Source organism: Amblyomma mixtum, chromosome 1 (assembly GCF_055824585.1).
Source record: "Amblyomma mixtum isolate Tamu chromosome 1, ASM5582458v1, whole genome shotgun sequence".
Lineage (NCBI taxonomy): Eukaryota > Metazoa > Arthropoda > Arachnida > Ixodida > Ixodidae > Amblyomma > Amblyomma mixtum.
Window position 1 is genome coordinate 319,712,503 of NC_143012.1, and position 24,357 is coordinate 319,736,859.

General features: G+C 50.9%; 1 protein-coding gene across 8 annotated transcripts in view; it reads right to left on the reverse strand.

Moving 5' to 3' along the window:
- The window catches only part of egg (SET domain bifurcated histone lysine methyltransferase eggless), a 139,147-nt gene that overhangs the window by 46,164 nt on the left and 68,626 nt on the right, over nucleotides 1-24,357 (reverse strand). For 7 of the 8 annotated variants that reach the window (XM_089567191.1, XM_089567185.1, XM_089567190.1 and 4 more), the window contains one exon: nucleotides 12,898-13,031. In XM_089567191.1, coding sequence (XP_089423317.1) covers nucleotides 12,898-13,007 — 110 coding nt within the window. In that variant the 5' untranslated portion in view covers nucleotides 13,008-13,031. Of the gene's footprint in view, nucleotides 1-314; nucleotides 640-12,897; nucleotides 13,032-24,357 lie in introns of those variants that run through there. The other variant, XM_089567194.1, reaches the window with a different exon arrangement.

Genomic DNA, 24,357 nt, shown 5'->3' on the forward strand with positions numbered 1-24,357 from the left:
ATATCGAGATTTCGCAAATCAGTCACATGACATAACGTCCCGAACGCTACACGGTAAAGCAGGCACTGACAGGCATCGGCTAAGTCTAATGTTGGCCAACAGCTAGGCAAAACCAATATGGAATGGGGAATCGCGGGACACTCAGAGAGGAAGGCAACAACAACCGTAGACTGTAGGCCTCCGCCAACCCTCAGCCATGGCTCGGCCGACTCCACTTCCGCCCACGGGCTCCTCCCACATCGCAAAGAGGAGCGCGGGAGGAAAAAACCCAGAGCGCAACGTAGCCGGTTCTCCGCCGACGTAGTTCGTCTCACCGTCCAAGGATGGCGTCACGAGCGTCTCCTCAGCGCGGCGTGTTGCCACCAGCAGCAGGGAAGGGAGGTCGGTCGCCCCGCACGCATCGACGGAAGGTCGCGCGTTGCTTCTTTTTACAGGCTGCTGCTCACAAAGCCGACAAGGCGGTCTCTCTTACATAAAAGGCGCCGCTGAGCGCTTGAGGCGTGCAAACAATGACACCGGAACGTGCGAGAATACTCTTATTAATCTGGCACTGCGCCTATGTTCCACAGCCACAACTGCGCACTAATGGCGGCCGCTATGGCTACACACCGGGTGAATGAGCCATGTGCAGCGGCGCCGCCTTCCTCCTCTCTCTTGCAGGGCCGGACTACTTTCTGACGCGCAAGCGTTCGGTACGAGGCGGCGCAGCAGCTGGAAACGTTAACGCGCACTTAGGGTGCTTATGACGGGTGCGCTAGCTCCGTCCAATGCGGTTACTGCTCGGGCATCGAACAAAGCGTCCGTGCATGATCGCCGCTGGACGCTACATAAGCTTCTAACGGAGCGTGGACTTCTTTAACAGATTCGCCGGAACGCAACAGAGGAAATGATGTAGCGTTGAGCTTCAATATAGATCAAGATTTTAGAATAAGGACCAATGATTCTATCACCACAATTGGCCGACTGAAATGACGATGTAACCAATTTTTTAGAAACAGGCCAACTAAATGCACTGACATGCCAGGATGCAAGGTCAAAACAAGGTCGCATGACGCTGCGCCGCCTAAATTGAGTTCTCGTTCACCAGCCCTAAAATTCATTCACCAATCGCACAGCCGAACTAAAAGTAGCGATGTATAGAAGTTCACGTCCACAGGTACAGATAGTCGTAAAGATTAGCGTGTTGGTTTTGGTGGTTCCGCTCACAAGCAGCGCAGACATCAAATTTGGTTCGCTCTCGCTCGTAAGCAATGTGGATGGATCAAAGTAAATACGAACAATTTTCTTTGCTACTCTCCATGATGCATATCATATTTGCACGCCGAACTGGTAGTAATTATCAAAATACAATCAGATGTTAACAGCCCACTAAGCGCGGAGCAACAAGTATGGAATAAAAAAAAATCTCTGCCTCTCCCGTAAACCAGAGTAGAGTAAGCATGAAATGTTTACGGGCCTAATGTCATCTCGGTGGACACCCGAACCGCACCGTACAGGAAGGGAGGAACGCCACCACCCGTTCAGCGCGATGCCTTGCCATTTGAACGCAAGGTTTTTTTGAGGAAAGGAAATGGCGCAGTAATTCTCTGCCATCTCGGTGGACACCCGAACCGCACCGTAAAGGAAGGGAGGAACGCCACCACCCGTTAGGCGCGATGCCTTGCCCTTTGAACGCAGCGCTTCTCCCCCGGGCCCCTGTGCGCCTGCGCGGCTTTGCTTCGATGCGCGAAGCCCCTAAGAGATCACGTATGAGAACGAAGTGTAACGTGGCATTTATGTGCTTTTTGCACGCGTTATTAGAAATCGGAAATTATAATTCCGTGCATTATCAAACCCACAGCTCCACTGATATCTTGATAAACATTGAGAAGGCACTGGCAGCAGTTATTTTTTGTCTCGTTTGGAGACCAACCGGCGCTTGCATGGCGGTCGCGTAGGAGGGCTTAGAGAGTCTCGTTAAATCTCGTTAAGTCTCGTACGGTGCCCGGATGTTCTCGTTTCAGAGCCCGGATGACGGGAATTCAGTGCCCGGATGAGTGGATTTCAGTCCCCGGATGACTGGAATTCAGTGCCCGGATGAGTGGATTTCAGTGCCCGGATGAGTGGATTTCAGTGCCCGGATGAGTGGATTTCAGTGCCCGGATGATGGCTCTCGGTCTCGGCGTGACGTCACCACACTGCCGACAACGGGAGCTAACAGCATTTCATGCTTAAAACACATTAGCCCATCAACACTCACACGTCCCATATAATGAAGCGGTACACCACCCGCAAGTCCGGATGGCCAACTAGGCGCAAAACCGGCTGACTTCGAGGAAGCGCGCTCATCAAGGTCACCAGAAAAATTCGCGCTGTTGCGACCATCGGCGCGTTCCGCAGACTTTTGCAGCCGACTGCACGTCTGGAAAGAGTGTTGCCCACCGCGGAAGAGGGAGTGCCCATCACACCACCAACTAAGATAGCTGCGTTCGGTATCGAGTTTCCAGATTACACAAGCAGATGAAACGCACCCGCAATGTGCCAGACGGACAGCTGAGAACAGTATTTGCTGCCAACAGTGCTCAACGCGGTAAGGACACCGGAGCGATCCATATTCCCAGCTTTCCGACTTGTATGTTTGGGGCATCTACACGAAAACAATACAGAGGTCAAATTCATCAATACAGACAGCGAAGGAGCCGAAAAGGCCACTCTGACGCCATAGATCTGCGAATGCACTGTAAGGCTGTGTGACGAAGGCTTAAACGTTGAGCAAGAGACAACGACAGGTAGCCAAAATACGGTATAAGCCTAGCGAGTTAGCCGAGGTTGAAGCTGATAAAAGCCAGCATAAATAAACATCCATCTGTCATAAGCACATGTGTTGAGTACACTGTCAAAAATTTTGCACCCTTAAGGGTGCATTTCCGTGTCTATAACTCACACCCTCCCAAAAGGGTGCAAAGTATGCTCGTCGCACCCATAGCAAGGGTGGGATCGTTACGTTTGCACCCTTATTTTTTTGGCTGCCTAAAAGGGTGCAAAGTATGCTTGTCGCAACTTTCTTCCAACTGCTTTGAAGTTTCATAGCTTTTTATTGCTTTAAAAGGCGCTGATCAATTTCTTTTTTGGGGAGCACTCTTGAATGGAAGCTAAACATTTCCTACGAAAAGCTATCGACGACCTGCCTAACTTTGCACTGATGTTACAGCATCTCCAACTATAATTATAATACCCAGATGTGTGTCGCACGGTGTTTCTGAACCTCCTTGCTGTGGAGTCACATTTGTCGTTGCGACTGAAAGGGTGAAAAGTAAAGTGCACGGGCCTACCGACTGGCTCGAGCCGAACCCCCACCGCTGCCACGTGCAGATAGAAGAGAGTTAAAAAAAAAAAAAAAGGTGAGAAGGAAGAGTGAAAGAACAGACGCGCATCGCAACGAAGACGCCGCCTGAAACAACAGATACCCCTCCGCACATAATTTCTCTAAGTTTATATGTGCTATTTCAGCGAACCCCTATTTGGAGTCAGTGACGCTTAGCACCTCAGCTAAAATAATTCAGTTAATTATCAAATTCTGGGGGCGCAGATCCCAGTCATAGCTGCTCGCATCAAGGTTACAGCTGTCTTTTAATTGAAAACTCGAATAGCTCCCATCATATTAAAAGCACGCTTGATTGAACTACTGGAATGTTGTTCGACAAGTCAAAGAATACCGTACACCCTTACGCACCCTTGCACCCGAAGGAGCTACAACACCCTTACACCCGTGCGGCTTTGAAGGGTCAATGGGTACATAAAAGGTGCTAACGTGCTGAGCGCACCCATTTCCAAAAAAAAATAAGAAAAAAATGAGGGTGTGGAAAGGGTGAAGCCAGGAGCACTACACCTTTAAGGGTGCAAATTTTTTTACTGTGTACCTGACCAAAGATGGGATGCCGGTGTACACACCGGCAGCCTCGAGTAGTCTTGGTAGATGGTATCTAGACGCGACCGACTGGTATTCTACCTGCACCACACGCAATCCTGACTTTTTTCCTTGGGGGAGGGGAGAAAGAAGTCATGAGGTCTTCCCCGCGACGTCTCTGTTCACCGTTGGGTCACGGAGTCTACAACAGCCGCAGCTGTCGTCGCGATATATTTCACGTGGCGCGGACCCTCAACAACGCTACCGTATCGACACACGACTCGCAGGCAGGCGGGAACAGACATCTCATCTGCAGCGTGAAGATCCTGAGCTCAGCGACTCTACATGCAGCGATGCTGCTACTGGTGTAATGCAATTTGGAGTAGTTTTTGAAGCACTGAGATTTGCAATTCGGAGCACTTTGGAGCAGAGGAACATAGATTCGGGAGTAGTCTTGTGCACCAAAGTTTCTAATCTAGGCAACTTCTGACACATAAAACATATAGAAGCATTCTGAAACATGCAGCTTCTATAGTTTCCCGATTTTTTAAGTAGGATGTAAAAGTGCATGACACCATAAAATTGTCATTACTAGTAAAGAGCACTCTTTACCACACAGGTTTTCAATTACAAGTTTTATTAAAGGAAAAGCGGTTTTCAATAAAAGATTCTTTATTTTTCAATGAATTTTGATGAAACCTTTTCTGCATGTCTGTAATGCTTTCAAACTTAAGTGCAAACAATTTCAATATAATTTTTTTTGTCTTCTACACGTTGTGAAACGCTTGGAGACCAGACAATCTGTGGCAGAAGACTGGTACTCACCATATTTCTGAGTATGCTACACGTGATAACGTTCTTAGATCTTTTCTCTACGACATAATTTTTTGTTCTCCTCTTTTACAAAGCAGTTGGCAATTTATAAAGGAGCTGGCATAAACGCGCCTAGTTGCACCAATTTTGATGGCTTCCAAATATAACCAATTAGGTTTGTTGCGGATCTTTAAGCACCATGCTTAAGCTATATCTTTAATTTGTCACTGACATCAGGTATATTTCCTACACGAATGAAATATGCAAAAGTAACTTACCTTCAAAGGAGGTGATATAAATAAGTTGACAAACTATAGGCCAATTTCTATTCTTCCTGTGTTTTTGAAGGCTCTTGAAAAAGTAATGCTCAAGAGAATCGATCGGTTACTCGAAACATGAAATTATTCTGAATAATACTGAAGCTAAAAACTTGACTCTTGGTATTTCGATTTTACAAAAGCTTTCAACCTTCTTAATCATGACATACTACTCTGTAAATTTGAAAGCTTTGATATCTGTGGTCTCTCCCTTCAACTACTTTGTCTTCCTTAAATAGGCACCAACAGGTCGTTTCAGTCGATAATCACAAGCCTTGTTCCCTTTTGATTCAAAGTGGTGTCGTAGCCATATGGGTCTGTTCCTTTTTAATGTCTATGCAAACGAAATCGCACACATAGCCCATAATATAAGTTGTATTCAGTACGCCGATGACAAGTTTTTTCCTTGGTGGCGGCTCTGCCAACAAACTAATCAATAGAGGAAATCTGGTTCTTTCTGCTCTCCACAAATGATCCAAAGCTAATGGTTTAGTGGTTAATTCTAGCAAGACCAAAGCTGTTTTTTTTTCGGCCCCTTAACCTGGATGTTATGGTAAACAATATCCTGCAGCTAGAAAATAACATCGTTGAAATCGTGGGAAAGTTTAAATCGCTCGGCGCGGTTTCAACTCTCGCATGAGATGGTGTGACCATATAATGCATATCGAAAGTAAGCATACTAGATCTGCAGGCTTCCTCTCAAGACTTCACAACACATTCTCCCTAAAGCACAAGCTCCTTATTTACCACGCTATATTTCAATTATACATAAACTACTGTCACCTCGTTTGGGGCACAACATCCAAAACAAATCTACTCATCATACTGGGTCTCCAAAAGAAGGCAATTAGATTGATCGCTGGTGCGGATTACACAGCCCACACGGATACTTAATTTCCACAATATAGGATTCACCGTGTGCAAACCACCTTTGAGTATCGCTAGTTGCACTGCCTTAGATTCTCACCACAATGCTCATCCGACTTCCTGAAGAATCGTGCTGGACTTAAGTCATATGAGAAACACTTTAACACCAGAAGCAAACAAACATGGGATGTTCCTTGAACAAGGATATTATACGGAAACCAGAGCATTCGTTTCATTTTACCATAAACACTAAATCATCATAGCATAAACAATCCAAACATCTTTACCGCCCCATTAAGGACTTTAATTTATAACCCATCAATGCCGCACAGTCTTTCTGTTCTTTGCCTAGCTGAGCTTTCTCATGACAATGGAAAAGCAAGGATGCCGTCGCATAGAGCAGAGTTCTGTGAGTGAAACAAAAGAATTGCAGCTGATTTAGCTTAATTGGCGAAACGTGGAGTATGTGCGTTAGCACATTGCATTTCATTTCACTTTCGGTTCGAGGCTTGGGTTTCAAGGTCAGGCCAACAGCAAAGATCGGCGAAATCAGAATTGGGGGACCTTAGCGGTAAGCGCACCGCTTAAAACACCTTAAAATGGCACTGTGATAGCGGTGTTCCTGCATCCATTGCAAACAGTTGGAAGTTGATGACGACGGCGACATGCAATGCAGAGTGTGAGAGAGTGGCAGTTAAACACGAGGGGTGATCTATAGCAGCGACAGCATAGTACTCTCGTGCAGCGGCCAGTGAAACTGATCAGTGCGAGCCACGGCGGATTCGTGGCGCAGTCATGGCCATATTAATGCGAGAGCCTCACTTGGTTCACTATGTGAAAACCCCGCCAGCGTCAGCAATCCGTGGCCGAAACACGGAACACAAATGACGTCATCCCCTTTCCTGGAGCAACAGGCCGCCTGCGTCTCCACCGCCACATACCTGAAAGCGCGACTGCGGTGTCCACTGGCACAGGAAGCTAGTTATGTGCCTTTCAGTTCCTCAATCGCTGGTTTCGAGAAAAGGAAAGGCGAATAACTGCCTCAGTTTGTAGGAGGGCATCACCACCTACTCACAGCTCGATTGAGGTGTCCAGTGAGCCAGTTACACATGCTCTCATATTTATACATCATAAGAATTGCTTAGGTGCCCCATTAACGCCCCCCCCCCCCCCCCAGTACTTCCCAGTGGATTTCAGCCAGGAAACTGCAAGACAGCATGGGAAAATGAGGCATATGAGCGGATACAATTATTTTTAATGAATTTTTTTGGCATTTTATCGCAATTCGAAAGCCACATTCCTCCACACACAAAACCTCTGGTTTTTCATTTGTCAGCCAGTTTTGCCAGGTTTTCTTGCATGCTCGTCCTGTGCTGGTGAAGCACTGAGTTCGACGATTCCGCCTGGAGTGCGCACGAAGCCTCCTTTATGGCGAAGCGCCAGAATCACCATGTTGTACAATCAAAACGAGTGGCGAAGTGCAAACGCTGCAGCTCCTTGCAACAACAATAATTTTTTATACGCATTGGCCTAGCACGAATAAGGGCGACGCGGTACATAAACATGCACATTACGGTTATATCAGACTGAGTCTCTGATAGGTAGAACGTCCCAGGAAGAGGTATTCAGTCGCAACGAAGACGCAAGTGCCAGAAGCCCTCATGCGGGAACGCATCGCGGCCACAGTCGTCATCGCGAATGTACATGAACATCAAAAATTTTCCTCGCACAATGATGGGCGTTACACGTAAGCGACAGAAAGCAAGAAAAAAAAATGGCTGGTGGTTTGGCATTGCGAAGCACGAAATATTGTGCGAAAGCACCGTTTCGAATGTGGGTCAGCTCAATTTTCGAATTTTAGGGGGTGGGGCAAGCCTATTTTGGGGATGTCCCAGGTGGGTACTGTTGGAGACGGAGGGGCCCTGGAGATGACTGACTCGTTCAGCCCCGCAGGTCCCGGCTCCGAAGGACGGCGTCGAACTCCGATATGGAGGAAACTGTACAGCAGGTTTATTTTACATATTTACAGTCGAGATGGGAATGCTTCGGTCACCAAACAACATCCCGTTAAATACCCTTCGTATTCCCCAGATCCCTGACTGGGGAATAAAGTTCGTAAAACGTTCTCCAATCAGGGGGGACAGTAGGGCACTGGCGGTCCCAACCAGGTCAGGGGGCGGTGCTGAACTATCTCGCAGCTCGGTCGATGGGAAGGGGAAAAGCCAGCAGCCCCCGAACACTGTCGTGTCGTATTGGCAGGTCCAGCGCCATCGTGGAAAAGGAATGCCACGCCGTTTCCCAGCCGGTGTACAGGGGGGAAAGACACGTCATCGGAGGCTGTCGTGTCGACTTCAGCACTGTGTTGAGATCGGTTCCTCTATGGGAAAGGTACTGCGCTGCGTTTCCCACCTGGTGAATGAGGGGCCTTGTACGCCCTCGCCTGATGTCCGAAACGCGGGACCTCTGTCAATGTCGCAGTCGCCTTTGAAGTGAAATCAACAGCGTGACCTTTCACCGCGTCACTCTGTCCGGCGACCCGAGGGCAGACTCGGCCACCTGACGCCGCCGCCGTTTCGGCCGTCCCCAGTCCACGCCGCACCTTTGTTGCATGTCTTCCTGGACTTCCGCCCCGGCCCGTGTTCGCCGAACTCAACAGTACCAAACGTGGGTCAACTCAATTTTCAAATTTTCGGAGCTGGGCCGCCCAAAATTCGAGGGCGGGCCAAGCTCATTTTGGGGGTGTCCAAGGGCGGTGCCGAAAACGGGTCAATTCAATTTTCGAATTTTCGGGAGTGCGCCACCCAAATTTCGGGCATGGGTCAAACCCGTTACTGGAGGTCGGCCAATTCCATTTTGAGACTAGGTCAAGCCTGTCTGTCACCTGAGTACACCCAGGTTCACCGGCAGTCAAATTGGGCCGAGGTCATCTCATCTCGCAGGCCACTGCAGCGGTCGAGGCTTCGGAGACTCATCGGATTTTCCAGGATTGCTAGTGAAGTAGTGCGTTCGCACCGAAAATCCTCCAACGAACCCAGCAATGCCGCATCGCAGACACTTCAAGCGCCCTGCGGGCTAACTCGGGCAGATTCACACTAGTGAATCTCGCGGGACGGATGCGGAGTGAAGCGAGATAATGCGCTGTCAGCTTCTTGTCCTTCTTCCCCCTACATACATATGGGAGTCCTCGTTGCGGCGATCATTTTTATTAGTCCATTTAGTGCAAATTTCGGAACATCAGGAACGAATGTCGTGTGGCAGCCATGACGCCATCCGCAAGAGGCGCGGCATTCGCCATGTTGGTGGTCGCGCGCGTGGCCGCCGCAGCCAGCCGCATGCAGCATTTAAATAGCTGGTGATGTGTGAAATGTGAGTGTATTTCGCGTCTCGACGCAGATAATTTCTGTCCGGCCCGTAACACCACGCGACTGAATGGATATTCCGTAACTGCGCGAAGCAGAAAAGAGCGGGCAAGCTCAAAAGGTTCCACTTTGCGAAAAGGTGGGCCCGTAGGAAAGCGGAGGCGCCGGTGCGGTGTGAGACGTACAGGGCTGCTGCCGCGCGTTGAATTCACCGGTATCGAGGCCCACCTTGTGCACGACTGAAGTTTGCTGGCAGGTCAAGGAATTAAAGCATACAAACCTATGAGAGGGTGCGATTACTTGACAAGAGGGTGAGTCCAAGAGCCGTGCTGAGGGTGCCGACATCCGGGGTGCCGGCGGCCGAAGTGCCGTTTTTGGAGAGGTGAGTAATTCAAAGGGTCTGTTCGCTTAGCTGTAGCTTAGCTTGTCATCTCTATCTTCTGAAAGTGACGTGTTACTACTGAATCTAGCGGAATGGCTGCACACTGCGTTGCTGCGAAAGGGCTAGACGCCTTGTGCATACGAAGCAGCGCTACGTAGCTACAATCAAAACTGCAAAACGTTCTCGCTGGGTCTGTCGTTCGTGCTGCGAGCGCATGAAAGTATTTGTTTGACCGTTCTGTCATGTAAATAAGGCAGCTATGATGTTTTGCCTTTCTGCTGAAAGACCGTCTGACAAGCTTCAGCAGTTCGGGAAATATCAGTTTCTGCGGCGCCAGTTTTGGAATTTCGGTAATTAATCGTGCTGTTTATCCACGATGTGCCCTGCATGACTAGCTGACAGTTATCAACTGAAAGCTGCAAGTCGTGTACATTCCTGCGTGCAGTGCAGCCAGCCAGTTTTGCTGCTGAGTTGAGGCAGCTCGGTTTTATCACTGCGCCCCTGCGCTTTTGGTTGCGATTGTGAGCAACAACCACTTCCGCTGCTCCAGCCATCCGAGTCCCTCAAGGGATCGAAGCGCCCTCGTGAAGCCATGTGGACCGAGTGGGTGTGGCAATGTGTGCACGCCCCAAAGGGGGAGTATTCTGGGACACTTTTTGTTGGTCTGTTATAGTTTCTGGTCCATTATAGTTTGTCTGTTTGGTTTTTGTTTCAATCCACGCACGGCTGTCGAGGAAGACAACTCGGATACATGACTTTCCGCTTCGTTTTCTCGCTACCTTTAAATGTGGCCCTGACAAAGGAGGGTCGCCAAGGTTTTTTTGAAGCGAAAAGCTTCACTAGGCTCGTCAACACCGCGCCTCGCGAGGGCCACCCCTGGGCGCCGCCGCGGCGCGCCCTTCCTCCTCCTCGCCACCCCCTCCGTTCTCCTCCTCGCCACCGGTTTACGCTTCGCCGCTGCCGCGCTGTCTCCGCCGCTGTCCCAAGAGGAGAAGGTTCTTTCGCAAGGCGTTGCGATAACGCGTGAGCGGCGGCGGCGGCCGTAGAAGAGGCGCAGACATTTGCCATGGAAGGAAGAAAAGTAGATCCAGAAGTGGTAGCGAAGGAGTTGGCTCAAAATCTACACCGCTATCGTGGTGCTCCCAGTGCATTGTGCGCGAACTGCCACAGCCATGACGTCAAACAAAGCATAACTGCAGCTTTTCGCTTGTATATCCAGGCTTAACCAGAGCTAAGCCGCTGCCAATTTTTTTTTGTTAATTTTTTACTGAGAACAAGGCTACTGTCATGCAGTGCCGTTGCGCAACCATCTCTCAGTAGTCGAGGCACACGATACCACGTCGCGATTCATTAGGAAAGCATGACTGTCAGAGGGGGTCCCGCGGAAATAGTAAAATCGGCCGATCCTGCGTAATCTCTTCTGCACGAAAATACATGAAAATAAATGAATAAAAATAAGGAAACGGCTCAACAGCAAGCCAGCTTTCTCAAACAACGAGCCTTCGGGAAGCGGCGGGCAAACGTCGCCCGTGTACCCGTGCTCTGCGCGCGGCACAAACACTAGGAGGCGCGACGGCGCGCACACAAAAGCTATTCGGAAATCGATTTGCAAGAACTCCTCTCCCTCCCCGCAAGCCCCAATCGACGGCTCTTCTCCAAATGTTTTAACGCTACCAGCGATAGCATGTTCGCACATTTAGCCCGGAAAGTTCATTGGCGAATTGAAGCAGTTGTCAGTTATTGGCTGCACAAGCTGTACGCACGCGTAAACTGAACTCCGCGTCAGCTGACACCAATAATGGTATTCGCAAGCAAGATACAGGGGCGGATTTATGGGTCATCCTGTGGGGTGGGGGGGTTCATTTCAATCATCTATTTCTTGGACTTCTTCCTCCATTTTCACAAATCCATCCCTAGCAAGATGATGAATAACTTCTTGTACCCTACACCACGGGTCAAGGAGAGCGCTGCCATCGGCTATCCGAGACGTTTCGAATACTGTCCCTAGTCCAGCGACACTTCCCTGCGCACTACAGATAAGCGCGTCTTGTAAAGTTGACACAGTCCCGCGCAATCTCCGGCTCCGCACCAAGTCAAATCAGGAAGACGGGACATTTAAAGGAACGAAGCACGCTTTTGAGTACGGGAACAGCTACGCCGCATGCGGAGGCTGCTTTGTTCTGTGCAGCAGCAAGCAGAGCTCCCGGTCACCCTCGAGTCGCTTAACGTTGCACAAAAATTGCCAGTGACTTAGCTCAGCTAGGCCAGGATATACGTAGCGAAAGTAGTTTCATCTACTGATGTTTCGGTAGCGACACACCGTCGTTGTCTTTCAGCAGTATGACGGCGCCTCTTCGCGAGACGTTCCTCTCGTTCTTCGGGCGTTTCTGCCACCCGCTTAGCCTTTCTCGCCTCCTTTTCAAGCTGTCGGCCGGCCGTGTACCATGCGACTACTTCTGGATCGGAAGACTCAATTTCACGCAGCCTGTACTGCTGCCGTGGCGCGCGTACGGCCGCTCTCCTTTATTTATGGCGCGCTTGTGAGGAACGGGCGCATCGCTTCCGGCTTATGTGCCAGCTGCGCGGCGCGACTCTGCGCATGCGCAGTGAGGCGCATAGCGAAGTGATCGGAACTCGGCGCACCGGCTGCGGCGGAGAGACGGCGCGCGGCGCACACCAGTGGCTCCAGCGCAACTGGTTGCCATGGTAATGGCGCCAGCGCAGTGGTGGCCTTTGCCCAGCTCCAGCAAAATGCGCTTCTGGTAGCCTAGTGTAGCTTTCGCTACAATAGTACCCAGCGTTCCTTACGCTCCCCCGCGCGCGTCGTCTGCTATGGTACGGAAGACTTCCGATCGAACCCGCCAATTTCGGCACTGCTCTACGGAGCCATCTTGGTTCGGCGACTGCTCTCAATCTGGCATTAGAAAAACCTTGCTCCGAAAGGAGCAGGAAAAGTTGATCCGAGTTGACCCGGAAGGGCTCCCAATCTGCAACTGAAATTGCCTAAAGAGCCCGTTATACGCCGTTTATTTCGCAACCGCCATCGGATTCATTAAAAGTGGACTTTGTGTGCGCGCATGCGCATGTGTGCGCTTGAATAGCTATTATCAGTAACAAACGGTAAAAGCGCCGCTCCACAAGGACTGCACCTTATTTTTTCTACAGCAGGGCCGATCACATGTCATCATATGCTCTCAACGCGCACGGACGCATCGGCGTTAGTTAAGCTCGCACGAAACACGAGCTGCAGCTTGGCCTCCGAGTGTCTCTTACCTTTGGGAAAGAACAGCCTTCTTCCTGCCACCCCAGAGTGTGCTCTCCTCGTCCATCAGGGTTGCGCAACCGCTTTCCGGACTGCTTCGCGGAGACCCGCGCTTTGGCATGGTCCGGACTGCGCTGTCCGAGACCTGGGGCCACCAAAGAGAAGCGATTCCAGCTCTAAGCGACGATGCAAAATGAAGCCCTGCACACTGAGCCTTACTACGAACACGCACAAACACTCGACGCTGGCAACTAAAGTGTCATGATCAGCACGGGGGCAGGGTACGGGAAAAGAAAAGAAAAAAGGAGCACTGGTTGGACCTGCCCTGCGTGGGTACGTGCTATGTTTACTGTGAAGAAGAAGAACCTGCCCTATGGAGTCCGGTAGTGGTCCTCCGCATTTCCCCGACGGTTCACACGACGCACCGTCGGTCCGCGACTCGCCTGCCGGCCGCGCATCACGCGTTTACACGTCACTACGAACTGGTCCACGATCCGATGCTCCAAAAAAGCAGACGACGCGCTGGGTCAGCTCCATTTAGAATTTTCGAATGGGAGAACCAAAGTTGCTAGACTACTTTAAAGCATTGACAAGGCTCATTCTTACAGCAGTGACAGCGGCGGAAACGGGCAGTAGCTGTGAAGGCCGCTGGCAACCCAATTTCTGAATCTGCGCTACCCTGATGTGACCCCGCATCACGCATTCTTTTCGCCGTCTGCAAGCCCAGCGGCGGCGTAAGCGGCGGGAGTCGTCTGCTTGTCTCCTTTTGCTGTACGAGCTCGTTTGGTTGGCCATGTTCGTAGATAAAGGGGTGTAACATTATAACCAATAGTTGAAAACTGAAAAGGAGTCGCTGGGTAGTTTTCCGGTCATGCACCACGCTATATTTGACTAAAGACCAGAGCACAAAAGTTGAAAACACCCCTGATGGTAGTTTGGAATTGCCGTGTTTGCCTTCATATTCACTTCATTAGGGCTTGGCTTTTCAATATGACTGAAGGAAAATGTAGCCTCATCAGCTCAGTCAAGAGCTCAGCGTTGACACTATGTCCTATCACAGTTCCATGCTCATGCAACACATAATCTGCTGCAACACACTGCGAGAACCACACTGAAAACAGCCTGTAAGAATTAGGCCTAAGCGGGGGCTTAACGGGGTGGCGACACTAACAAAGGAAAGTCAGGTATAGTTAGAGCACTGGAGGCTTCACAGTGGCAATTCAATTGTGTAGCGTACTGTAGCGGAAAACGCGGACAAGCCAATATCTTGTACCGCGGCAGGCGCCCGTGAAGGAGCAGAAGTGAGCTGAGATCCAGCGACGATGTTAGCCAAGCGGTCTTCACTCACCGCCATTATCAGACGACTGACCAGAAGCAGACGAGCCGCTAGGTGGCGGGGCGGATTGCACAAAATGGTGTTTTTTTTTTTTTACTCCATTTCGTCACTGGTGGAGTATTTGTAGGGTTATTCGTTTTCGGGTTTTATATTTTTTCAAATTCGGGGGGTAAAAATTGGGCGTTATTTTTCAACTTTATAATAGGGGAAAAATCGGGTTTTTTATGGAAAATCTCCGAAATTCGGGTTATATCGGGCTAAATTTGCAAACTAATAATTTACTCCATTTGCTCTAACCGGTGGGTAACAATTAGGGCTATATTTTGGGCTGCTTTCAAGAAAGTATTGAAAAATTTGGCGTTTCTTTGGTAATTATTACTCGCAGTGAGAGGCAACGATCAGTTTTGAGAAAAGAAACATTCACGAGGGCTGGTCATCGACGTTATACACGTCCTTATTAACATACATAATCATCTGCATGCGCAACATCTCGGTTTCCATCCGAGGCCTGTCTGGTCTCTGCAGGTACCTTAGCTGAGAGAACGTTCGCTCAACGTCACAGCTGTCATTAGCTAGGCACAACAATGGCAACGCTGTATTTGCTAGCCTTGGGTAACGCACAGTTGCGTCGTTCCACATCACTTCAACACCTTCATTTGTGGGGCTTGCTTCCAGCAAGTAGTGGTTAAACTCCTCGCGAAGCGAGCCTACATCGTCCATCACGGAAATAAAGAGAGGTCGGTAGTCATCAAACGCGTGACTCAGCAGCCGCTTCCCGAACGGACCGAGTACGGCTCCCAGTTTGCTCTATGTCAACTGGTTTTCTTTGTCTGAGACTGGAGGCACAACAATTCCGTGGGCACAATTGTTTCAGAAATCGGTAAAAATCGGGTTTTACCCGATATTTTAGGAACACGTTCGGGGCGCAAAAATCGGGTAAAATCGGGTTTTACCCGAAAACGAACAACCCCATTATTTGGCACAATTAACTCCCTTTCTAAACTGGAGTAAATAAATGCAGGTAAATCCTCATTTTTACTCCATTATTCCCTCATGGGAGTAAAATGGAGGACAGTCCACCTTTTTACTCCACACTCATGGAGTAAATGTTTTTACAAATGGAGTAAGAACGGTGGCCGCCACCATTTATACTCCCTTTTGGGTTTATTTTTATTTACAGTGTACCTACCCCATCTCTACCCCTCCACACCCCTAACCCGAAGAATGAACGAACTACAGTCGAATACAACTCAAGAATGAATCGGCAAATGCCCCCCTCATAGCAGCACCTCCAGCCAATGTTGTCTACTGTTTTTCCCCCTTGGCAGATTCTCTCCCTCTCCCCGCTGATCAGTCACCTTAGGTCGGCTGGCGTGAAATCGCAGGGGGGTAGCAGATGAACGGGGAATACCCACGCCAATCGTAGCCGCTATTTCACATGCTAACGATTTCAGCCATTTCAGTCGGTGCGGCGCGAGCGGCTTTTCACAGGCAAGAAATGCTTTGGCGAATTATGCGTTTATTAACGAGACAGCGCTAAATGCCCCGTTACGCAGAAAATCCGGTGTAGGCCTTGTGAGCGATTAGCACGGTGGCGGCTCAGGCAAGCCACCCCCAGAAACAACCTATAGGTGGGCAAGCTATGTCGCTTCACCCTGTGGGGTCTTGACAACCTACTCACCGGACTGTGAACTGGCAGGTGGCAGTTGAAATAATAGTTGATTGCGAGTTGCTGTTCCCGAGCAACCTGATTGTCACAAGACCCATCGGGGGCAGGGGCTGCCATCGCAGGACAGTGGCATATCGCTTAGCCTCTGCACAGTTGCGCGTCATATCCTTAAGGCGGAGCTTAACTGTTCCCTCCATTTTTTTTTATAAGCGTGACTAATTGTATTGAGCTGTACCATTTTTGTGTTCGATAAAACATTTTAGTGTTTTTTTGCGCTCGTTACCAGATATGCAACCACGAGCAGGCAGCCTCCAACGGCTGGGCCGTTCGCGACGATCGCGCCGACGGTCGGCAGTGCGATCAACTGGGAAGTACAGGTTGCGACGACACCGACGCGCCGTTCTGACGCAAAACGTCGGAAATCGCGCATCGCTGCGGCAACAATCGCATCATGTGAAACAGCCTTAAGGCGCGGTCTTGGAGAACCACGGCGAGAAAGAAAGAAGCAACACTTTTTTTCCCCTTGCCCAAAAAGCGCGTCCTGCCCAATAGATGGTTTTCCGTACTCGCATTCAAGATCTGACCACACTCCGTTGAAAGTATGTATTCGGCATTACGCTAAACACGTACAGAGCAACCTGGATAAGCTTTGTACAAACGTCTGACTTTCATCCTGTTTCCCGCAAAACAGATCACCCATTTCCTGATTAGTATCCTGAGAATCCTTGTGCAGCGACGTCCTGTCTTCGAGCCCAACTTCGCTTCAGAGACACTGTTCTTTGTTTGTTTGTTGGTTGGTTGGTTTTGTTCTTTGTGCAAATGAGACACGAAACAATGTGGCGCAGTAATGGGGCGCATTTTCCTGAGTTCTGCACTAACACTTTTTTTAAATCCTGACGTCAGCTGAACTGTTCTCGCCACCGTGCGACAGAAATGGCACGATACGAATGCCACGCAAATGCCCTCAAAACCTGACCACCAGCAGTTTGCGCGATGCGCTGTCTGTCCTTTCTCCCAACCAAACCGAAACGCCAGGGACGTTTACCTCTGACCAACAAGTCATCGCGGGAAAAAGGCACGCGACAGGAAGGCCAACTGCAGAGAACCACACGGAAGCGACGATTCCCGCAAGCCCGCACAGGTAACCGGTGTTTACGCGCGGAAACCGGTTTTCCCCATCGCACACGAGGGCTCCATCTCCTGCGCTATCGCAACGATGCACCCGATAGCGAAGAACCGGTGCTATGCGCCGCACTAGCAAGCCGAGCCGGATCGGGCTGCGTCCGAACCCGTCCTTTCAGGGGCGACCTCGGCGAGGACGTGCGCCTTTCGCTGCCTCGGTAACTCGATTCGGTCGGCACGCCCCTCATGCCGACCAGGTGGAATTCAACGCTGGCGACGGGGGTCCTCGTGAGTCGGCCTTTTTTTCCAGAACACGTGGTGTGGTTGTGCAAATAAAACACCTTCAATGTGGCTAGCAGAAATAATAGTTTTCTTCCTCCTCGTATTCAGGTGACGCCGACTCAGCACGGGATGAACTTCTCTGTTTAAGAGCCCCCCCCCCCCCCCCCCCCAACCCACGCAAATAAAAAATAAACGCCGAACTGATCTGTTAAAATTGTTTTTAAAAAAAAGGACAGTATCCTGTACACTGCACGATGCAGTTAGCTGGCTATCGAATAGGCGTCACACTCAGACAATGGGGAAAATTACAAGCGCGAAAGCCAGGGACGTGGTGAGGCGGTGTAACACCGCTGGATTTATAATAAGGGAGTAATTACTCATTGGCATCCACCCAAGCGCCGCGCGCGGCCGCGTAGCTACCACTTGACCTACATCAGCGCACCACGTGATATGACGTCACAACAGCTGTGAAAGCTGGGGCTCAACTCGTGCGCTCGCTTGCGGACGCGCAGCCTCCACCGGCGGCCGAACTCCCGCTCCTTCCGCTAGGGGCGCTGACGTCAGAACAGCTGTGAAAGCTGGGGCTCAACTCGTGCGCTCGCTTGCGGACGCGCAGCCTCCGCCGGCGGTATGCTTCGCATCCTAGGCTTAACCATAAGCTAAGCCAGGCCATTTTTAAGCATGAAATGCTTTTAGCTCCCGTTGTCGGCAGTGTGGTGACGTCACGCCGAGACCGAGAGCCAATATCCGGGCACTGAATCCCACTCATCCGGGCACTGAATTCTACTCATCCGGGCTCTGAAACGAGAACATCCGGGCACCGTACGAGGTTTAACGAGTTTCAACGAGACTCTCTGAGCCCTCCTACGGGACCGGCATACAAGCGCCGGTTGCTCTCCAAACGAGTCACAAAAAATAACTGCTGCAAGTGTCTTCTCAATGTTCATCAAGATATCACTCGAGCTGTGCATTTGATAATGCACGGAATTATAATTTCCGATTTCTAATAACGCGTGCGAAAAGCACATAAATGCCACGATATACTTCGTTGTCATACGTGATCTCTTAGGGGCTTCGCGCATCGAAGCAAAGCCGTGCAGGCGCACAGGGGCCCGCCCGGGGGAGGAGCTTCATGTCGTCTGCTACCGCGCTGGCGCGCACCTCGCTTGCACCTCGCTTGAGTGCTTGAGGTGCGCGCAGCGCTGTCGCAGACGACACGAAGCTCCTGCCCCGGGCCCCTGTGCGCCTGCGCGGCTTTGCTTCGATGCGCGAACGCGACGGATCCGCTGGCGCTCCGCGGAGCGCGGCCACGCGGAGCTGTGTTCGCACTTAGAGTGGGCCACCCTGTACATTCTTGTCAGGCCTGCGTCTCGTCGTGCCCGCGTACGCTTCTGCATCGTCCTGGATTTCAATGCCGCCACCGTCACAGCTGCTTAAGCCGAGCAATGGAGCCTGTGTTAGGCCCGTAAACATTTCATGCTTACTCTACTCTCGGTTACGGGAGAGGCGCAATTTTACTCGTTTTCTGAAAGCGGAAGGGAGGAAAGATTACAGCCGAGACCAAGGACACTTGAAGACAAGGCGGCTTGGCAAAGCTTGCAGGGGACCGAAAAAGAGGATTCCATAGAAGAGGAAGACGGCGTTTTGCCCTTTTAGTTTACGCGGATGCGATAATAAGCCACGTGGGGATGTGTCGGAAGCTTTTACCAAGTTTCCCCGAGTCTCTGTGCGGAAGGCGAGGCTGCTTTGTCACGCTTCTTTTAGGCTTGGTTCACAAGCAAACGAATGAGCGATTGAGCGACATGTCGCAGCGAAAATTTCCATCTTGGTGGAACCTCGCCGCTCATCGCAGCGACGACTCAAAAGAGTTTTTTTTCCGCCGCGGCGGCAGGATTCGCTAGCATTTTCGCTTGCATGTGAAACAGGCTTCGCAAGCCTCGATCCCAATTACGCAGTGCGAACCCATGCCACAACAGTGCGCAGGTGGCCCCAAGGCACACCCGCATCTGATGCACCTGCCCACTGAGGTCATCTGCGCACGCGCACTGCCGACATGAACAGGCTGCAAAGATCTAGAAGCCAGCTGCACTGCATAAAGAAAAACCTCTTCACCATGGTGACCCGGCCTTTTTTGGGGGGCAGAAAATATGTGCAGCGTTGGAGGCTTCTGGGGTAAGAATAATGCACCCTACTGTCGTGTGCTGCTGTCGCATAAATAAAGGGATTAGGCGCAGCTCTGGCATCAAGTCACAGTTTGGCAGGTGCCACACACCTGCCGCGGGTAGCAGTCGCGACGGGAGATTAACAGCGTAGGTGTGCCAAGCTGCTGCTCGCCAGGTGCATGAAGGACAAGGCTTGCTGAAGAAGTCTCCAGCGCTGCACCCAACTAGCCTAGCAAGAAGCTTTCCAAACGCCGTCCGCCCTCTCGGAAGGACACAGACGGTGCCGCGAGCTTCCGTCCGCCAGATTCGTTGATAAGAACGCGCACGCAAAATGCGGCCCTCGTCTGACAGAAGAGGCCGCTGAGACGCTTATCGCAAGACAAGCCTCGCCTAACGATAAGCGGCAAGCGCCACTCAAGCGAGGAGAAGGAAGTACGCGAATGACGCGCCGCCATGCTACAGCCCTTAGAAATAATTTTATAGGGGCCATAGTCATACGTGCTAAACTCTGGACGCCAAAGGGGCCCAAAATGCACGCGCATGAAAACAATACCTGCAGAGTCGAAAGCCGTCGCCGGCCAGCTCACCGGCGCATTACGACCTAATCCGAAATTTTCTTCCTAGCAGTCGAATTTTACGGGACATGTAGTGCCGGGGCCATTAACGAGTGTCTCAGGAGAAGAGACGGTGCAGTTAACGGCTAAACCTCGAGGCCTGATTCCCGGAAACACAGTCGTCCCGCATGCACAAGTTTTGTGAAAAACGCTACCCAGGGGCACTTGACAACGTGACGCCATTGACCACGTGATGCCGGAAGTGGGTGCACCTGTCGCTTCCTAACCCCGTATGAAAGCGAGAAGTCGAGTGTTACTGCGAAAGCAATGCTACTTTCGAAAGCGCACAGACACCACAATAAGATTCGGGAACACCTGCTGGCTTTTTTCCCTACTTTGCGATGATGACAGCTTGGAGTTCACGAAAACAACGGTGCTTTGACATTCACCGCGCTGTCGTGGACAAGGCAGCGAGGCACCGACCTTTCTGCAAGACGACGAAACGCGTCGGAATTTGACTGGCAACTGAATGGGAACGGGGCAGCGGAGGAGGGAAAGAGGTCCTAGGCTCGGTAGGCCTCCGCTACCCTCTGAGCCCAACTTAAGGTGGCGGTTCCACTGCCGCCATCTTGCGAGTAGTTCATATTCTGCCACCAGGCTACGACACTGATCCATCACTGAGAAAGTGTCTACCCGTCTTGCCCCCAGCGACCCGAGACTGGTTTTGGTTGAGATGTTGAGATACGTGTCCGGTCCTTTCTTGACCCGTGCACCTGTGCTGCGTGAGGGTTCTTTTGTTGCTGCGCCTGCCTTCAGAGGATTACAAACGAACCATGGCAAGCCCGGCTGCTAGTCCTCGTCGTGCGTGGGGGGAGGTGTTGGCTGGGGTGGTTCCGCATGCTTCTTTCTCTGCCTGTCCCTGGCCAAAGCCAAAGAGAGTGGGGCGAGCCGGGGCATAGAGGGTACCGTCTTTGTCCAAACGGCGTCAGAGGTGAGGTGATCCTTGTTCGGGATAAGGATGCCAGCACGGGAACAGAGGACCGTTTCCTTCTCTCTCTTGTTTAGCCTTGGCTAAATAGCCGCAGAAAGCTGTACCGTCGATGTTACTATCTGGAGGGCCTCCTTTGAGGGAATGTGCCGTTTCGTTCTTGAGTTTTACGCGACTACAGACTTTCCTGTTTTCAATGTCGTGACATATATTAGTGGGAGCAAAGAAAAAGAAAAAAATAATGCTGCCCAGCCCGCATCGCAAAAGGCACAACGTCGACACAGTGGAAACTTGGGAGAGTTAGTGATAACTGTCGACATAATTGCACAGAGCAAATTAGTAAGTAAGCGAAAAGAGGAAGCGGACGCCAAATATAAGGAAGGTGTGAAATAAAGAAAATTAATTATGGTCCCATGTATATATTTCTAGCGTTTTTTTTTTTTTCAACGAACCTTATAGTTGAAATCGGTGCCTTTCTTGTGTCCTTCCTTCTGCCCTCGTCTTTTGCGCGTTCAATCACTTCGTCACTGTTAATGCATAGTAATATTAGTAGTAGTCGGAACACTCCTGGTCTAGAGTGTAACCTGCTAACTATAGCGCTGAAAAAAAAATATATTTTTTTATCAAATGATATTGCATCTATGATAAGAAAACTATAACAAAGACAGCTATACAATTTAGTCAACGCTCAGCGTATGCCTGTCCAACCTTATAAACTATGGTTGGTAAAGAAAAAGGCAGAGAGAAGTGGGCAATTGTCAATTTCTGTTTACCCTTGAGATGAATCGACATTGCGCAAGAGACGTGAAATTGCTATTGAGAGGGTTAGCACCGCAGGGTGTCGGAATGTGTTTACCTCAGAAGCAAATATTCGTCGTACATGCGGCGGCACCTTGCAACCAATTCCGATCAACTTCGACGGAATTTTGCCAAGGCTCACAAAAATGCAGTATACAGATGCATACCATTCACGAGGCGGACTCGAGACTTTTTTATAGACATTGTACGAAGAAGAACGGGGGGGGGGGGCGAGGTGTGCAGGAATGCTGCCAAAAAAAAGGGGTCGGCTACAAAGCGATAGTTCTGTAGGCACTTAGGGTGACCCCCTCCCCTCTCTCGTTTGGACCCTCAACTGCGTGCTCTTATTCATTTTAGACGTACGTCTTTCTTGTATCCAGTTTGCATCATTAGGTTGCTTATTCCCTCCAGAATTTTCCATCGCGTGTTGAAATGTATATCTTTCTAACCTTGCGTCGATTTGCCTCGATTTGGTTGGGTCAAAGATTGAAAAAGTGCGCCCGCGTATGTGTGTGTGTATGCGTGCGTGTCCACGCGCGCGTACCTGGAAACTGTAGGAACAGCTGCTATTTTCACACCGTCTATTGTCAGGAAACTATAGCCTCGTTTACATGAACCCGACTTCGGCGGGTCGAGCCAGGAGATCGAGTTGAGCAAGGTCAGCCCAACTTGACTGCATGTTTACATGAACTCGATTTTAGCGAGTCGCGACCGGTTCAACAGCAGCGGCACCAAGCGTCGAACGGCGCAGCGGGAAAGGGCAGTGGCAGCCGGGAAGATTGCGGCATGCACGGCTGCCTCGCAGGCGCTACGGCGCAAGCGAATAACAGGTTCGCATTTATCACCCCTCCTTCCACTAACCCTACTCAGACCGGTTTACGTGCTGTCTGCTATTGGGGTCGAGTGAGTCAACCCACCCCATGCAGCGGAGTTGACTGGACTCGCTCCCTCGACTCCCGGACCCGACTCGTTTACATGAACCCAGTAACCGGTTTTCAGCTCAAATCCTCCACTCAACCCGTCATGTAAACACCGCTTATAACGTGCTTGTAATCATTTTCCGAGAATTCCTTTTCCTGCGGCGCTAGTCTACCCCGCCTGCAGGAGGGGCGCGCAGCAAGGGGAGGGGGCGGTCCTTTGTGCCAGTTCCCGAAAAGGGGACTTCTCAGCACTATAGTCGGTTACAACAAGAGAACGAAGCGGCACACGCAACTCAGACGGAGCTCTCCAGCCAATCACGTCGATTTGTGTGGCTGTGCATGCAGCCAAGTCTGCGAAAGAGAACGAAGGAGTCGGCGCTTTGTCCCCGTGTCGCCGACGGTGGATGTCCTTTGTTCGGGATAAGGCTAAAAGAATAATAACGCAAAAAGAAAGGAAGAGATTTTGCTGCCCCGGCATCCGCCATCGTCTCTAGGAGCACCTGAGCAGGAGCAGGGGAAAAGACAGGGAGAAAGGCGAAGGTACTAGTAGGTGTGGTGCCCCCGTTAATTGTCTCAGCTGCACTGGCCACTAAAGGGGGAGGGGGGGAGAGGGCTGGGCTGCTCACCTTTCGCATAGATCCGCGCGAGAGCGTCTTTTTCGCAAAAGCGCTGAATGCTACAGGTGGGGTCATATTCGGCAACAGACGGTCGTGGCAGCTTCAGTCTCCACTGCTGTCGCGGCGCACCTGTGGTGACCGAAAAGAAAACTGTTCGGTCGACGCGCTTGGCTGGGCGGTCTCCTTTGATGGGCATGTGCTGCTTCGTTCTTGAGTTGTACCCGACTTATATACCACATGGATTCATTTCAGCGGTGGAACATGGCGCCCTCTGAACCACGGCATTCGTTTGAAAGAAGTGCGAGTCTAGTTCAGGAAAACTGCACCTGCTCCATGGTTAGTGCTGAAATAGTGCAGCTGCAGCCGCCATGGAAGCAGATGATGGTTTGCGGGTTGTGATAAACGGCGGAGACTCAAGTAACTTTCACTCGTCGACAAGCTAGAACGCTGCTCGAGTTCTCCAAAGAAACGGATCGAGGCTGGTTCATGGCAACATGTTATTGTGATGTGCGGTTTGCACATTTCTTCATGAGATACGAGAGGTTGGCTGCCGCTGATGTAGGCTGTAAACAGCTGCCTCCAATTCATTGGCATCGCAAAGGCTAGCGACGACCAGGCCTGCACTCGACCATCCGTTTGGAAGCAGACAGTGCCAAACTGCGCTCAAAGTGCCGGAACTAGCGGTACACACCCGCCGCACCGCCGCTGCCGCAGAACTTTGCCGAACTGGTGCATTGAGTGCAGGCGAATCGAGCGCTCTCCAACTTCCCCTCCACAGCGCTAGCCGGAACAACGAACAACCGGCAGCACGAAGCGAAAGCCTGTCTCTTCCCTTTCCTGTCGCTTTAGCAATGCCAAAGCTGTCCTCGAAAAATAATACGACGCCCAGAATGCGTTTCGTAGCGTCAGGTGAAAAAAATTGGCAGTGGCTTAGCTCTGCTATGCCTGGATATACGTAGCGTCAAGTGATCCGGTGTTTCGGCCGCACGTTTCGCCTTGGCTGCTCGACGGCAAACTGCCAGG